Source organism: Lipotes vexillifer, unplaced genomic scaffold, assembly GCF_000442215.2.
Source record: "Lipotes vexillifer unplaced genomic scaffold, Lipotes_vexillifer_v1.1 scaffold58, whole genome shotgun sequence".
In the NCBI taxonomy this organism is placed as follows: domain Eukaryota; kingdom Metazoa; phylum Chordata; class Mammalia; order Artiodactyla; family Lipotidae; genus Lipotes; species Lipotes vexillifer.
The window spans coordinates 4,369,577-4,388,276 of NW_006781997.1; the positions used below are offsets into that span (position 1 = coordinate 4,369,577).

The following is an 18,700-nucleotide window of genomic DNA, read 5'->3' on the forward strand; positions in this document are numbered from 1 at the left end:
CCCTACAAATACAAGTGGTAGGGAATGGAGATTAGAGGAATCTTTATTTACACATCAAAAGAGAGGAAAAAAGTCAACATTTGTCCTTTGGTTCCTGTGTCTGATTACTTCTCAAGTAAACCCCCATGACGCTAGGTCACCGGATGATGTTTCCAAGAGACATGACTTTTGGACCATTCCTGAGTAGTAGGCCATGTTGAATTCATGGATTTATTCCTTCAGCTTATAGTTATTGAACACTCATTATCCCTCTGGCACCATTCTAGATGCTGGAGAGAGTGGAGAGCAAAATGGATGGTGCTTTCGTGGAAGGGAGAGAGAGGGCTCCATGAGCTCAGTAATGGCCGCCTTTTCTCTTCCCTCTGAAAAGCACAGACTGTTTGGAAGGCCACAACAGATGCTTAAGCCACCTCCCAAGCCCCTATAGGTTTTCGATTGTCTCTTGGAACGTATCTTGCTTGTAATGCTGGGTCAGCCCAGGACAGATGGCGTGCTTCTTGCTGAATTAATCACCTCTCCAATTCAATGGTTCGAATTCAGCAACTTTTAAGGGGAGGTTCTGGTCAGTACCAATTAGAGTTACTAAAAATATTCACTTACTTTTCCTCTGCCTATAATTCTAAGTCAATGAGTGAGGCAGGTTGACAATTAGATCATATCCATGTAAGGCTATTCAGGTGCATATCTGACTATCATAGACTCAGCTTTGCCATCCTTTCTAAGTCCTTCTGCTCATGAAGGTCTCCACTCAAAAATGACCAGGGAGAGGATGGACAATTTATAGACTTTTCCCACCTTAGTTTCCATTTCTCTTATTTTCCTCCAGCATAAAAAAGTTCTTAACATTTGTGAAAATGTGAGAAATAAACAGAGTAATCTGTTGTTTTACTATATGCAAAATTCTGAATTTGTATTTTTCCTCTGTTCTTAATAAGACTGCTTTTAAAAAAGAAAAATGCCATGTGCCATGAGGCAGGGCTAGAAGGCATGATCCCCATTTTGACACATGGCAGCTGCTGCACTTGCTTGCACACATGTGTACATACACACTGCCTCTGTGTAAAGCCTAGAATGTGTCTGCAAATTGGGCTTTTAAAAATTAACATCAATCTCATATCTATCTATGAGAGAAATGAGACTTTAGTTTTGGTTTGTTTTAAGAAAGAAAAACCACCCTGACTTCAATGAATTATTGGCAAAAAAAGATGGTGCCATGACTGTGTGAATGAAGAGAGGATGGTCTTCAACTGAAATGCTGTTAAACATGCACCACGCTTGACCTATTGGGCATTTGTGAGCAATCTAGAAATTTCTCGTTTGTGACTGTACATTTACATTTTAAAGGACCTGGTGACAGAAGATTATTTTTTTTGTAAAAATTGCCGCATTGTATGTGAACACTTTGCTAAGTGGCTTATCGTGAAATTTGCCAAATCTCTGAAAAAGCAACAGTTCAAAATGAGGTTTCCAGAATAATTCTGACCAGGATGTCTTTTGTTGGTGTGGCTGCTTTGATTAAAACCTTCTGTGAGGCAATGGCCCTTGCGTGATAGGCCCAGATGCAAATTAAGGTGACAACAGTATGTTGACCTACTAAACAAAAAGCACAACAGCTCTGTAACCATGAACAGATACGGTTACTTCCCTGCTTAGAGAAAATTGCACACCCAACCCCCTAACACCCCACCCCTCCCCCAAAGGAAAAAACAACCTGTTTCAGCAGTGGCTTCTTTTAGGCATATGTAAATCCCTTCATGGAAAGTTACGAAACCCCCCGTTAATCCCACCTGTGAATGATTGTAGTATTTAACTCAGAGGTTAGTTCCTATAATGCTCATTTCACGAAAAGCCCCCCACCCCCATTTGTAGTGGTTAGTTTGCATAAAGCAAGCTCCAGACTGTAAGACTGAAAAACCACACTTTTCCCAAACAGGCAGGATTTCCAGCAAAATAGTGTGAAGGTGACAGGGTTAAGTCTTAAAGTCATTATTCAGACAAACTGAAAGTCTCTAAGTATGATGGTATAGGCCACCATAACCTTGGAGTCCTTTGAATGACTTTTTGCACATGACACATATAATTGTATACATGATTAGCATAGTCATCAGTCTGTTTCGGGTATGCATATCCTATATTTATGGTTTAAAGCCCCCAGTACCACCTTCGTCTCTGCATGAGACAATTTAAGTGAGTTGCTAGTATCAGGACATTGTGGCCTTCTCCGGGTCACATGGTTGGCAATTTACTCAAGAAGATTTGAACACAATGTTTTTTTCAAACCGTAGTTTTATACAAAACTATTTCATCTGTCTTCTGGTGGTACAGTATTTACAACAGAATGGTTATATGTTAAATGGTTGCCTTTTCAACCAACTCAAACACCTGGTTAACATAAATCTTTTAATAGTAATGCCATTCCATTAACTCCTTTATTACCAGAACTTCTGAAAATCCCTTTGCTAAAGAGTTGGAGAGTGACTGGCTATATAACCCCCAAATACTGCATAGCCATGAGAATTATGACATACTGTTCATATTAGTACATGAGACTTTATAAGGAACAAAATCAAGTTGTTTCTGGGCTTCAGGTTGTTAATCTCATGATCAAATAGTCTGTTTAGCTTGTGACTTCATTTTCCCATTTCTGAATTTCATATCCAAGCTCACTAATGATTTCTATATTGGAAGGAATTTCTTGGATGGAGGAAAATAGTTTTTCCCATTATCCAAAAAAATTCAAAATAATAAATACGGAAACACAAGAGAGAGATACACCTTGAAAAATCTTGCCTAGGGAAATACCCACATTTTTACCTTGTGTGTAATGAATGCAAATGCATACAGACTTAGGTTGGAATATGAATATTTTTTGTATAGTCTGTTACATAATGTTAATTAAACGCAGTCAATGGTTGTTTCAGTCTCTTAACATAAGAAAGAAAAATGCAAACATAATTCATCTCTAATCCAGCAGTCCCTGATTAGTTGACTAATTCACAGGCTTATTTAATACTATGTAGAACCTCTCCATTGTTCTTAACTACTCCTTTTGGCTACACCCCGACTCCCACCCTTATCATTTTTGCAGAGTCCTTAAGCATTACATCTTAGACAGGCATACTTCGTTTTACTGCACTCTGCATAGATTGCAGTTTTTTGCAAATTGAAGATTGGTGGCAACCTCGTGTTGTCTGATGATGGTTAGCATTTTTTAGGAATAAAGTATTTTAAATCAAGGTATGCACATTAGTTTTTTAAAACATAGTGCCATTGCACACTTAGTAGACTGCTGTAGTGCAAACGTAACTTTTATATGCACTGGGAAACCAAAAAGTTTGTGCGATTCTATTTGTTTTGGTGGTCTGGAACTGAACTTGCGATATCTCCAAGGTATGCCTGTTAATTTGCACTGGCAATTTGTCTGGTTTCATGACTGATTTAACAACTTTAAAACAGTTGGCTCCTTACTTTACAGTTAGAAAACACTGAGGAGGCAACACTACTCCAGGAAGCTTTAAAACAAAAGCTGTTGTAGTTATACTGAACACAGGATTGATAGGGGTGTTCACTCCTTCCTTTTTCATTTCAGGGCAGACAGCTTGATGTCAGCACACCATACAATCTGAGTGAACTGGTGAGTAATCGCTTCCACCTCCTGGGACTTTATAGTGTTTGCATTGATAAAAAAGGGACAATGGTCAGGTTTGATTACCATAGAATAATTCCTAAGTAAAAGCTCATTTATTTGTGCCTGATGAAGGAAGCTGGATGGAAAACAGCGAGAAGTCTGAATCACAGAGTATTCAAACATGAGTTCAGGAACAGTGTGTTCAAGTGGAAAGAGTACAGGACTAAGCCATGACCATGATTTTGATTCTACATTGCTATGTGGCTTTGGGCAAATTCCTTAAAATTTCTGAGATGTAGTTAAAACTACTAAAGTATGTGTATTCTGAGAGGGTTGGATTAGATAGTCTCCACTGGTTCTTCTAATAATTACATTTATGGTTTTATCACTATTCTGCACCTGTATCCATTAACTCAACAAGCGTTTAGGGACTCCAAGTGTAAGACTAAACCAGACACTGTGCTGGGCAGTAGAGACTTAAGAATGAGTAAAATAGGGTCTCTGTTTTAAAGGACTCTCAACCTTGTAGGAGAGACAGACACATGGATAAAACCATGGCCAGACAGCCACATGAGAGTCAGATCAGCAATGTGTGGGAGGAGCAAAGAGAATACACAAGAGGAAAAGCACTTGCTTGCCTGCATGGCTAAAACTAGAAAGATGGACTAGAGGGGAGAGGTACACTGGTCAGAGGGAGCCCTTTGTGCCAAGACACAAGGGTTTCAGAGAGCTTAACTGGTGCAGGAGAAGAGAAGGATTTCAGCTTGCTTGGAGGACAGGGCGTGTGTGCAGAGATGGCAGGTAGAAGAGGCTGGCAAGCTAGGCAGGCCCACGTGGTGGAGAGCTGTGAGTACCATGTTGGTAATTTGGTTTCAGTGACACACAAGGTTTTAGGTAAGAGAAGGATATGATTAGGTTTTGTTTTAAAAAGATCACTCCAAGTGTGGAAACAAGGGAGGTCCCTCATGAGGCTGTTGGCATGCGGTGGCAGGTACAGAAAAGCAAGGGCAGTGAGTGAGCAAGGAACCCAGATAGAGTCCAGGTAACGAAGGAGTGAGTCAATAGGACTTGATGATGGATTGTCCATGGGGCAAGGGGATGGCAGAAAGAGAAGCCACCCTGGTTCCTGGCTCGGGCAGCTCAGAAGATTGAAGCATATTAATGGGAAACACAGGAGAGAGAGCAAATTAGAGGGTAGAAAGTGAGGAATCTGATGTTTCATTTGCTGAATTTGTGGTATTGTAGGGACTTAAATGGAGATATCTAATGAGCAATTGGAAATCTGTGTCTGGAGCTCCGGAAGGAGTCTCAGCTGAGGTTCACGTGTGGGGGTTATTGACACCTCGGAAGGTTGAAGCTGAGGTGGGGGATGAGTTCATTTGGAGAACTTGAAGAGTGAGAAGAGAAAAAGTTGAGCATGGGACACAAACACAGAAGGAGTAAGGAGAGGAAAAAAGAGATGGCAAAGTAGAAGGAACTGAGGAAAAGGTGGGACCTAGGTGTCATCATGGCCTGTGGACGGAAAGGTCAACACAATCACAGGCACAGGCAAACTAGGTAAGGGAAGGAGGAACTGGCTGAATCTGTTCAGTAGGAGGCCAGGGCAGCGCTGCAAGCAGGTTTTCAGAGCAGCTAAGGGGTGCAAGCCAGCTAGTGGGCAGCTGACTTCCTAAACTGTCCACCTGCTTAGGTTTTTTTTTTTTTTTTTTGCTTTACGCGGGCCTCTCACTGTTGTGGCCTCTCCCGTTGCGGAGCACAGGCTCCGGACACGCAGGCTCAGCGGCCATGGCTCACGGGCCCAGCCGCTCCGCGGCATGTGGGATCTTCCCGGACCGGGGCACGAACCCGCGTCCCCTGCATCGGCAGGCGGACTCTCAACCACTGCGCCACCAGGGAAGCCCCCACCTGCTTAGGTTTTGATGGGCTGCCTTCTGTTTGAGCCCCCAGCTTTGGTTTTTGCTTGCTGTGTGAGGACACCCCATTGACCTATATAATACGCTTGATGCCACGCTGTCCTGGACTTAACCTGCTGCCAAGCACCCAATGGACAGTGCGCTCCCTGAAGGTCTGGCGCTCTCTGGGATCCAGGCCTGCCCGCCCCAGGCTGGACTCCACTCAGCAACCCTGAGCCACACCAAGCCCTGTCTGCCTGTAAATATGACAGCTCTGCTTAGAATTCCAAAGGTCCTGATCCTTGTGAGGCCACAGATTCCTTGGTAGATTCTCTATTTCAGAAAAACCTCATGTCACTATAGGCACTTTCGGGTGACAAGGAAAAAATCATCCTTCTTCAGTCATCATTGTCTCTTATTGTCTCTTGTAGTGCATCCAAGGATGTCATTTTTGGACTTCTGCAGATCAGGAAAATTGTACTTTAAAGTGTGTAAGTATTAATTACGTTTTTTTTTTTTGTTTTTTTTTTTTTGCGGTACGCGGGCCTCTCGCTGTTGTGGCCTCTCCCATTGCGGAGCACAGGCTCCGGACGCGCAGGCCCAGCGGCCATGGCTCACGGGCCCAGCCGCTCCGCGGCACGTGGGATCTTCCCGTTCCGGGGCACGAACCCGTGTTCCCTGCATCGGCAGGCGGACTCTCAACCGCTGCGCCACCAGGGAAGCCCGAGATCAACATTATTAATGCAACTGGAGATGGAGGGAAGTTAATGCAAACCATGGAACCCGGAGATGACCAGTTGCTCCAAATAATAAAGGCCTTTCAGTAGAATGTTAGGTATTTGTTAAATTTCCTAGCCCTGCACTTCTCAAATTTTAATATGCAAATATCAGGGATCTTGCTAAAATGCAGACTCTGATTCAGTAGGTTTTGGGCAGGACCTGAAATTTTGCACTTGTAACAAGCTCCCAGGTGATGCAATGCTTGTTGTTTCCAGACCACACTTTGGATAACAGGGTCCTAGGTCATGTTCAGTTTCTCTTCAGGGAACATGGTAGCAATCTCATCCAGAGGGCACAAACACCCGGGTTTACTCCACTTTGTATAGGAAATACATCCCCAGTACTTTATTTTTCATTTTTCATTTATCCTGGCTTTGCCAATTAGTGTGTGACTTTGTTAAGGTACTTCACCCTTGGTACTTTGCTTTCCTTATCGATAAATGAGGATAATAATCGAATCCCCCTGCTAGGGATAGTGCCTGTTACACTATAATTACTCCAATCTCATGGCTAAGAATTTTGTAATTTAAAAATGGGTCGCGGACTTGCCTGGTGGTGCAGTGGTTAAGCATCCGCCTGCCAATGCAGGGGACACGGGTTCGAGCCCTGGTCCGGGAAGATTCCACATGCCGCGGAGCAACTAAGCCCGTGCGCCAAAACTACTGAGCCTGCACTCTACAGCCCACAAGCCACAACTACTGAGCCCACGTGCCACAACTCCTGAAGCCTGTGTGCCTAGAGCCTGTGCTGCACAACAAGAGAAGCCACTGCAATGAGAAGCCCGCACACCACAACAAAGAGCAGCCCTTGCTCGCCGCAACTAGAGAAAAGCCCGCTCACAGCAACAAAGACCCAATGCAGCCAAAAATAAATAAGTAAATAAATTTATTAAAAAAAGGGAAAAACGGGTCGCTTTGTTCAGGTTGTTCAAGTCAGAGATTAAATCAGTTAGGATCATGATAACTTTAGGTAATATCATTTTCTATTAATGACTCAAATTATAGCATTGAGATTTAAATCCATCATTAACATCTCCTTATGTACAGTCCTTATAGCTTTTCTTATATAGTGTGTCTTCACAGATCTCTGCGATGGGAGTCACTTAATGCCCACTCTCATGCTTGTGACTGTGTGCTTCATAGAATGGAATTTACCAAAAGATGGAGCAGATGCTGTCTGCACTTGGGAATTATTACACACTCTAAAAACACTTTTCCTTCTCCTTGGTAGCACTTTGTCCAAATGTCAATTTAAATCATTATTTGTCTAGTTATGTGTTTAGTATCTTTTGCCGACATGTAAGCCCATCAAGGCAGGATCCTCTCTGTCTTGTTCACACTGTGTCCCTTGCACTGAACACAGTGAGGGGCTCGTAGAAGGTGCTCAGATCGCACTTGCTGAGTGAGTGAATGGGAAGTACCATTTGTTGCCAGTAACAGTCCAGGAAGCAGAGTGGACGCTGGAGCAGCCAGTCTGGGCAGAGGAACCCGCTGGCCTTTCCTAGCCAGAGCTGTTGGTGGTTTTCATTTCAGGTTCTGTCTCCCCGGGCACCTGCCAACACCCCTTCATTCTCTAACCTGATCCATGACAGATTGCCTCTTAACTGACTGGGATTTTTTAGTAGACATCATGCATCCCTGTTTCTCCAATGATGCAAACAGCATAATTTTTATAGCTGTTTGTACAGCAGCCTTCCTGGATGGAAGGCCCATCTATGGGGTCCCTTGCTTCTGATATTTTTTTTATTGATTATTTTGTCAGTGGTGGAGCAAGAAATTAATTTGGAAGAAATGCCTAGCTAAGTGTCATTAAAACTTTTTACAACTTTAGAGATTTTCAATAATTTTACTTTCCTTTTCTTTCTATGCAGAATGATACCTATGCTGCTGTTTGTGAGGTGAGTGTCAGTCACAGAAAACACGTCATTAAACCCCATGTCTTTCTCTCTTGTCCTTAAAAAGCTGTTAAAATAAGAATGAAGAAAAGTGAGTCATTCTTAATGTACAGAAATGTTCTTCCTGGGAGTGCTCTACTCTGGCTATAAAAATGACTGTATAATTCCATTTTGACATAAGTATTTGCTGTGCTTTATATATCTATGTGCATACATAAAACGCATATATGAATGTATATAGATGTGTGTATGCACACACATACACATTCACATATATACATGTATATTACTCTAATCTGGTTTGGAAGGTTCTGATTCCTGAAGCCTGGGTGGGAGAGGGTGGCAGGAAGAGAGGAAAAGGCACATGGAGGACTACCCTCATCTCTGCTGATTTCATTTCTTCCCCATAAAGCCTATGCGCTATCATTAATACAGTGCATTAGAAAAGATCCCTTTACACAGGGAGATCAGCTCAGTGCTTTGTGACAACCTAGAGGGGTGGGATAGGGAGGGTGGGAGGGAGATGCAAGAGGGAAGAGTTATGGGAACATATGTATATGTATAGCTGATTCACTTTGTTATAAAGCAGAAACTAACACACCATTGTAAAGCAATTACACTCCAATAAAGATGTTAAAAAAAAAAAGGAGAGATCCCTTTAGTTACAATTTTCTTCCTTATTCAGTGAACTCTTTCAACAACAATTTGAAACACAGCTTTTTAAATTTTTAATTTTAACTAATTAATTTACTTCCTGCTATGACAATAAGGGACCTTGTGCAGACTCTGGTGCCCAGGTCTCCTTATCAACGCCTCCCCGCCATCCCTGCCCCCAGTCTCCCTCACCCTAGGAGCTCCCTCTCCTGCTCTTGACTTTCTTCTTCCTTCAGAAAGAGCTTGGGATTTTGATCTTTTCCTACTCAAACTCCTTCAACTAAACTTCCCTGTCCTGGATTCCATACCCTTCAGAATTCATTTTAGTTTATTTGACAATAAGTATTTATGATGAAACGGCATTATTTCTCACTTTAACATCTATGCTGTATTCTATTTAAAATGTCCTTGAAACCAGAGAACAGAACTATCCTATCTTGCCTGAGGAAGAAACAGAGATTGTCATTCATTAGTAAAATAGAAAAATTTCCTTTGAGTGGAAAATAAAGTAAAAACAAAAAAGTAAATTGGAATATTTTCTCAATAGTCTGCGGCAACACTGTACCTGAGAGATTTTTCCTTGGGAGTGGATGGTGATTGAGTTGGGTAAGAAGAGATAAAACAGAGAAGAAAATTTGCCCCGTATGTAAATAGATAATTAACGTTCCTTCCTGGTTGAGATTTAAAAAAAAAAAAAAAAAGACTGCCTGAGAACTCTCTTATGTGACCAAAATAAAAGCAGCCAAAAAAACAGTCCCTGGAGGATTGTGTTTAGAAGCCAGAGAGAGTTAAAGTGTCCCAAGCATTGAAGCAGCCCAGGACTGGGTTTCCAGTATGGTAGTTCCCTGTTCATCAGTATGCTGCCCAGTTGTCTGTGCTTATGCAATGTACATCTTTTCTCTCTGTTGTAACGTATAATTATTCTATTCTTTTCTATTATATTTTGCTATTTTATACGTTAAATAATGTAGAACTGAACAGTAATACATGCTCAATAGAGGTGGAGGTAGAGATAAAGATAGAGATAATTAATTAATTAGGTTGCACCGGGTCTTAGTTGCAACATGTGGGATCTAGTTCTCTGACCAGGGATCGAACGCGGTCCCCCTGCATTGGGAGCACATAGTCTTAGCCACTGGACCACCAGGGAAGTCCCGAGAGAGATATTTTAAACTCAGCTGCTCACACCTTTAGGAAATCAGACTCCTCAACCACCAAAGCTTCAACCTAGGAAGCTTGGAATCTGCCCACATGTTCCTTGGAGGGAATAGTTTTACAAGTGGTAGCTTAGCAAAATATAACTTGGAAAATGATGTTAGCGAGTAAGGTGGCTTATCCCTGAAGAACACAAATTAGATTATCCTAATCTAAAAGGTTCTAAAAACCTTTTTATGGCTTCTCATTGCCATTTGAGAAAAAATACAGACTGCCTGTGTTTGCTGACACCCCTGCCTCATCTTGCCCCCCTTCCTTGTGCTCTGTACTGGCCACACTGGCCTTTCCCTCTTCTCTGAGTATATGTGGCACATTCCTGCCTCAGGGTGTTTGCCCTTGCCCAGATTTTTGCAAGGCCAGCTCCTTCTAATCACTCAGGTCTTGCCTTGGGGATCACCTCTGCATGGTTCTTCCTGAGTCCCCTCACTAAAGTTAGTCCCCTTCCTGTCTGGTCATGCCATCTGCCTTTGACTTGTTTTATTTTCCTCATAGCACTTTTCATATCTGAGCATATTTTATCTTTTAAGTTGGTTACTCCATTATTGTCTCTTCCCTTCTAAGAGAATGTAAATTCCATGAAGTCAGGGAGCTTGCCTGTCTTATTCATTGCCATACCGTTAAAACCTAAAACAGTGCTTGGCATATAAAAGGTATCAATAAATATTTTTTGATGAGTGAATGAATGACTTCTTAGGAGATGAAGCCACAATTGGTGTAGAGACTCTGCAGTAGAGGCATCCCAGGAGGATGGTGGGGCATGTCCTCCTTGTGCTACAGGAATAAGAAAAGGCACCGACAGCAGGTGTGCCAGTCTGGGAAACACAAGCATGGAGCCAGAGGGATGATGATAAAAATGGTCTTACTGCTGTGAGAACAGAGACAGCAAACTGGTGCAGCCCCTGGGAAGTATGAACTTGGCTTCTGCAGTGGGAATGGCAGCTCAGTAGCCTGGAATATGCTGTATAAATGCCCCATCCAGGGGCTGTGAACTCCGATTCTGTGAATTTCTTAAATCCGAATTCCTTTAGATTCTCTCCAGGCAACTTGAGCTTGAGAAACAGTGGATAATTTCATTTGAAGTCTAATGTTAGATTAGAGAGAGAGAGAGGAAGGCACAGAGAGAGAGAGAGAGAGAGAGAGAGAGAGAGAGAGAGAGAGAGAGAGAGAGGGGGGGAGAGGGGGGGAGAGAGAGAGAGAGAGAGAGAGATCAACAATTTCTTGATACACTCTACGTTTTATTTTTGGATAAAGATTACTTATTTAGCTCCCCAACATTCACCCTCAATAAAAATTACACCTAAGCCGAGAGAGAGAGAGAGAGAGAGAGAGAGAGAGAGAGAGAGAAAGAGAGAGAGAGAGAAGGAAATCCTAATCAATAGCTTTTGCCTCCACTTGAGAAAACATTTAAACTCCTTGGAGTACAAACTTCTAGTTATAAGATTAACAGGTTCTGAGGATATAATGTACAGCATGGTGATTACAGCTAATAACACTGTATTATATACTTGAATGCTGCTAAAGAGCTGATCTTAAATGTTCTTATCACAAAAAAGAAATGGTAATTATATGATGGGATGAAGGTGTTCGCTAATGCTTTGGTGGTAATCATTTATCTCAAAAAAGCTGGAAAAAAATACAAGCTTCACCAAAGTAAACAAAATGAAACATTTAAACTCTTAGGTCAGGACTAGCTACATTTCCACATAAACATTATTCTATCTCCTTTCTTCTTCCTCAGTTTTCTTTCTTGAAAAGAAAATCCTATGTTAATGATAATTTTGCTCCCACTTGGTATATTTATTCTCTGCAGTTAATGAATGTGTTGAATGTATTTTACTGAAACCTGCAAAGAAGATGTGAAAAGTATACTAAACACTTAAGTTAAATAATCCTGAGCCCAAACTGAAGTATTTAAATTAATCCCTAACTAAGCAAACCTAGGCTTATCAGGCTCCACTTCCTCTGAGTGCACAGATCAAACGTGGGACAGCTAAGTATTTGCAAATTACAGCCCTTCTCTACCTGGATGTTCAGAGTAAATGCATTGTGTCATGGTTTCCACTATTATCATGAGAAACAATAGCATGTTGTCCTAGGTATTGTAAACTGAGTGAGAGCAGGAAGATTGATCATGATTGTGTTGTACTTTTACGATATGTGCCTTTTCTCCAAGTTCCCCCCCACATTAACTATTGTTAATGCACCTGCTAAAAGTTGCAGGAAATTTATCTCTCAGTCACCAATATGTTTTCTGTTAATGAGATAAACATGTTAATCATCATTAGGTTTTTGTAGACCTTAAAATTTCACGTTGGCATTAAGACAACCATTGAAATGTTTAGTTACTATAAAGTTTATAGTCCATTTTTAATCTTTCAAGGAAGACATGGATATATAAAATAAATAGGCATAACTTTAGGCTAGAGCTTTAGGTTATTAACTCACTAAACCTTTGACTGAGATGGCAAACATATAATTGCATTGTTGAGCTCAGTATTTTGTCACATTGTGGGGTGTCACCCATTAGAGGGTCATGAAATCAATTTACTGAATAAAGTGTCACAATAAAATGACATAGAATAGAACATATAAGATTGTATCACAGGTCAGGATTCCTTTTTGGGATGAAAATATTCTAAAATTCGATTGTAGTGATGATTGTACAAATCTTTGAATATACTAAAAACCACTGAACTATGTGCTTTAAATGGGCGAATTTTATGGTTATGTAAAATATATTTCAATAAAACTGTTAAAACAGGGAAAAAATACCATTTCAAGAATCTTTTTTTCCCAACATGTATGTGTGTACTAAGTTGTTTTGTTAAATGTATTTTGGAATTTGGGACACGGTCAAAAAAGATTGAGAAGTGTTGTTCTAATTCCACTAGCAAATGGGAACTTAAGTATTACAGCTGAAATACTTGATATACATGTATGCTTATATATCAGATATTCATATTTCAAAATTTACTTGAAGCTTATCAGCAAAAGCAGTACAAAGGCTGTGCTGACTGGCATGCTACCTGTCTTCCATAGCGAGAATCCTGTGAGGTCGGCTGCAGCAGCGGGGAAGGTGCATATGAAGAGGAAGTGCTAGGTAAGCTGACGCAAACAACTGTTATTGAAAATAATTTACACTACTCCAGGGACCTGTGCTAATGTAGGGGCAATGAGCCACCTCTTAAAATATCTAGACTTCTATGTCTCAGTATGATCAATATATATTTATATATTATTGAATATATGTATTATTGAATATATATATTTTTTGATAACTTCAAATGTGTAAGCCATTTTGACATGTGTAAACTTCAGATGTGTAAGCCATTTTGACAAAACTCTTCTTTCAGAGCAAAATAGAGGAAACAGCACATGACATGTTTAGAACTTGAGATTTTGCCCACAGTTCAGTGGATGCAATTACTTCTGTCTTAACGAGAAAGACCAGTGTGAATCCTGAGCAACCTGATGTCAGGAAATGCCACTGTTTTAATGAACTGAAAGTGTAGAAGTATTTTATTTAATGCACATTTCATTACTCAGCTAACAGTTATTCAATCAAGTACCTACTATAGTTATGGCTCCTTACAAGACATTGGGAAATTTGCACAATGTATGGAAGTTATCCTTCTCAGTGTTAAATTTTGAGTAAGTAGGGAACTTGGGTTTCCAGCTCCCTCTGACTTATTTCAGAGAAGGTTGGGTGTCTCTAAGTGACTTTGCCCAAGTATGTTAATTCCCTAGTGGTTTCTGAAGGATCAACGCTTTGATAAATTATAGCCTATATGTTAGCAGCTAACTTTTCCAGAATTCCCCAGTGTTTCCTCCCACTGGGAGATAGACAGTTCCTTCCAGAACAAGAGATGATTGGTTCTCCCATAAGTTGTAGTCCTTGTTTCAGTGGCTTGCTACTTGCTCTCAGTGGCTGATGGAAATTGGAAGGTAGATCTTGCCTTCCTATCCTGATTTGCTTCTGCCCTTTAATGTCCCACAAAAGACCCTCCTTGACATTTCTGTGGAGGGGTAGTGGTATTACATTTTTTACCTTCTGTGTAGTGGGAGTTAGTAGTGGATAAAATTTATATTCTGTGGTTTCCAAACTGCACTGAGGTTCCCCAGGGCATCACATCTACCTCACAGGGAGGTGTGGGGCATTTTAAACATTGAGGGAAACACAAGGGTAGTCGATGTCTGTTGGACATCACAGGAACTACTAGCCAGAGGTAATTGATGGTATAAACAATGGATTGCACTACATTCCTTTCTATGCTATCATATCTTTACAATCCTGCTTTTTTGGTGTTGCTGTGATAAAAAGCAAATACCATGAGGAATACAATGAGGAACAGGAAATAAGGATGGAGGTGTCCAGTCTGATTAGAATATTTGAGAAGTTGTGCAGTGCCCAGTAGGCACACAGATCCAAGTAGTATGCAATTATTTTTATTTAGGGATGAAATAAATATATTATTTTGTCTTTCAATTTATGTGTTTTTTCCCCAATCATCTACTAAGTTGATAGGACACGCATACTCAAGTTATAATACTTAATAAATGGAACCGTTTAGGTGATTCTTTTGTTCTAGTGGGTCATGAAAAAATTACTAATATATATATATATATATATATATACATACATATATATATTTTTGCAGTACGCGGGCCTCTCACTGCTGTGGCCTCTCCCGTTGCAGAGCACAGGCTCCGGACGCGCAGGCTCAGTGGCCATGGCACACAGGCCCAGCCGCTCCGCGGCACGTGGGATCTTCCTGGACCCGGGCATGAACCCGTGTCCCCTGCATCGGCAGGCGGACTCTCAACCACTGCGCCACCAGGGAAGCCCCAAAACTACTAACATATTAAAGATGCCAGAACTGAGAGAGTTTGGGAAACTTTGATTTTTACCCTTTTCTTATATTCTAAAATTATACTACCAACTTAATTATACAATTCTGTTAGAGTACAAGTGTAATCAGTGCTTTATTTTATATTTTTCATTTGGCTATCAATGTCTATGTACCACTAACTGAGATGTACCAAGTTTACATATATGGCATTTGTGCTTACAGACCTTATCTTTAGTTTGTTCTGATGAATCTTTTCACCCATGTACTTAAGACCCTGTTTGTCTTTAACACATCTGGTAGTGGTCCATTTATCTGCGGATCTGCTACATTATTCTATTTTAGATACCCTCCATTCTCCCCTTTTCCTCATGGTGGGGATGATAACAGCTAATACTATATTGAAATAAAAATAGCTATTATTTATTAGGCATTTATGAGTCAGGCACAGTTCTAAGTAATTTATAGGTTTTAGCTCTTTTTGTCCTCAGAGGTATAAACACTGTTATCCTCCTCATTTTACAGATGAGAAAAATAAGGCACGAGTGTAAATACTTACTTGGGGCTGCATAGCCAGAGAAGGATGTAACTTGAATTTTAACCCAGTTATCTCATTCCAGAGCCTATTCTTAACCACTCTGCTATATATTGAAAGTAGTATATAGCTCAGTTTAGCTTCTCTTCCTTTTTTTAAAATTTTATAAATTTATTCATTTATTTATCTAGTTTTGGCTGCGTTGGGTGTTGCTGCACGTGGGCTTTCTTTAGTTGCGGCAAGTGGGGGCTACTCTTCGTTGCGGTGCGCAGGTTTCTCGTTGTGGTGGCTTCTCTTGTTGCAGAGTACGGACTCCAAGTGCACAGGCTTCAGTAGCTGTGGCACCCGGGCTCAGTAGTTGTGGCTCACGGGCTCTAGAGCATGGGCTCAGTAGTTGTGGTACAAGGGCTTAGTTGCTCCGCAGCATGTGGGATCTTCCCAGACCAGGGCTCAAACCCATGTCCCCTGCATTGACAGGTGGATTCTTAACCGCCGTGCCACCAGGGAAGTCCCTAGCTTCCTCTTTCTCATTTGGTTCACTCTTGTCTTGATATTTTAGAATAAACCAACCTTATCTCTATTTTTCCATATGCATCACCATGGCTTTGAAACATATGTTTGTATTTAGCTATGAAATTTACATTTACTTGTACTTATATAAATCTGGCCCCTTCTGCCCAGTTCTTAACTTACATCTTTTCTTATGTCTCCTGGTTCTTCTTCCTTGCTCTGCTGACCACTCCATCACTGGACTCCTCTTCAAGGTATCCCACAGCTATTCCAATCCCTGCTGTTAAGCATCTCACACTATAAAAAGGGAAAAATGGAACTGTGCTTTGCCTGTATAGTTATAGTATCCAAAAATGAACCCTAAATGGAAGAATAAGCAGAGAAGGGTTGTATTAAGCCACTCTGTGGGCTAAACTCTCAGATGACAGTGGCTTTATTTTTTCTGGGTCACAGAGTATTTTTGTAGTATGGACTTTAAGTAGTTCAGATTCAGTATCTATAGTGATTAGAATTGTGTCAACATTTCCTTTAACTGGAAAGAGGTCATGGGAGGTTGTATTTAATCATTTTAAGCTTCTTAAAAAAATTTACCATCTTTTCTGAACCAGAGTAGTGATTCTTTTTCTATAAAAGAAAACTTATCCTCTAAGTTCAGGCAAAGATGCCTGCTTTTGCCACTTCGGTATAGTACTGGATATCCTAGCCAGAGCAATCAGGCAAGAAAAAGGCATCCAAATTTGATGGATCCAATAAAAGCCATCCAAATTTGAAAGGAGGAAGTAAAAATTCTCTTTGTTTGCAGATATTATGATCTTATATGCAAAAAACCCTAAAGATACCACAAAATACCATGTTAGAACTAATAAACAAATTTGGCAAAATAGCAGGATACAAAATTAACACTTGAAAATCAATTGCATTTCTATACACTAATAATGAACCATCTGAAAAGGAAATTAAGAAAACAATTTCATTTACAATAGCATCAAAAAGAATAAAAACACTTAGAAATTAACTTAACCAAGGAGGTGAATGACTTGTAAAGTGAAAACTACAAAACATTTCTGAAACAAATTAAAGAAGACAAATAAATGGAAAGACATCCTTATTCATTGGTTGAAAGACCTGGTATATTGTCAAGATGTCAATATTACCAAAACAACCTACAGATTTAATGCAATCCGTATCAGAATTCCAAAGATGTTTTTGCAGATCTTTTGCATGAGATGGAAAGACCCATCCTACAATTTATATGGAATCTCAAAGCACCCCAAATCCTGAAAAGAAGAACAAAGCTGGAGGATTCATACTTCCTGATTTCAAACTTACTACAAACCTACAGTAATCAAAATACTGTGGTACTGGCATAAAGACAGACATATAGATCAGTGGACTAGAATAGAGAGTTCAGAAATAAATCCTTATATATATGGTTAAATGATTTTTGACAAGGGTGCCAAGACCATTCAATGGGGGAGAAGGCAGTCTTTTCAGCAAATAGTCCTGAGACAACTGAGTATCAACATACAAAAGAATTAAGTTGGATCCTTATAAAACATCGTATACAGGCTTCCCTGGTGGCGCAGTGGTTGAGAGTCTGCCTGCCTATGCAGGGGACACGGGTTTGTGCCCCGGTCCAGGAGGATGCAACATGCCACGGAGCAACCAAGCCCATGTGCCACAACTACTGAGCCTGTGCTCTAGAGCCCATGAGCCACAAATACTGAGCCTGCGTGCCACAACTACTGAAGCCCGTGCGCCTAGAGCCTGTGCTCCGCAACAAGAGAAGCCACCGCAATGAGAAGCCCACACACCACAACGAAGAGTAGCCCCTGCTTGCCGCAACTAAAGAAAGCCTGTGTGCATAAGCAAAGACCCAATGCAGCCCCCCCAAAATAAATAAATAACTCAAAATGGATCCATGATTTAAATGTAAGACCTGAAACTATAAAAATCTTAGAAGAAAACATAGGGCAAAAGCTTCACAACATTGGATTTGGCAATGATTATTTGGATATGACACGAAAGGCATAGGTAACAAAAGAAAAAATAGACAAATTGAACTTCATGAAAATTAAAAAAATTTAAGCACACTATCAACAGAGTAAAAAAAGCAACCAATAGAATAGGAGAAAATATTTGCAAATCACATATCTGATAAGGGATTAATATCAAGAATATATAAAAAGCTCCTAAAACTCAACAACAAAACCCCCAAATAATCCAATTAAAAAATGGGCAAAGGATTTAGACATTTCTACAAAGAAGATATACAAATGGCCAAAGATCACATGAAAAGATGCTCAACATTACTAATCATTAGAGAAATGCAAATCAAACCTACAATGAAATACCACTTCAAGGAAAAAAAAAAAAAAGCAAAAAATCCCAGAAAAGTAAAAGTGTTGACGAGGATGTGGAGAAATTGGAATGCTGTGCACTGTTGATGGGGATGTAAAATGGTATAACTCCTGTGGAAAAAACCAAAAAATTAAAGACAGAATTACTGCATGATCTGGCAATTCCACTTTGGGGTATATACTCAAAAGAATTGAAAGCAGGATCTCAAAAAGATATTTATACACCCCTATTATACTCAAATATTGAATTCACAATAGCTAAAACATGGAAGCAGCCCAAATGTCCACTGACAGATGAATGGATTAGCAAAATGCAATATACACATACAATGGGATATTATTCAGACTTAAAAAGGAAGGAAATTCTGACATATGCCACAGCAGG

At 40.3% G+C, this 18,700-nt stretch overlaps 1 protein-coding gene across 1 annotated transcript in view; it reads left to right on the forward strand.

Moving 5' to 3' along the window:
- The window catches only part of ROS1 (ROS proto-oncogene 1, receptor tyrosine kinase), a 116,191-nt gene that overhangs the window by 5,539 nt on the left and 91,952 nt on the right, over positions 1 to 18,700 (forward strand). Inside the window, 3 exon segments of the mRNA XM_007454922.1 lie at positions 3,590 to 3,634; positions 5,952 to 6,011; positions 13,103 to 13,163. Coding sequence (XP_007454984.1) covers positions 3,590 to 3,634; positions 5,952 to 6,011; positions 13,103 to 13,163 — 166 coding nt within the window.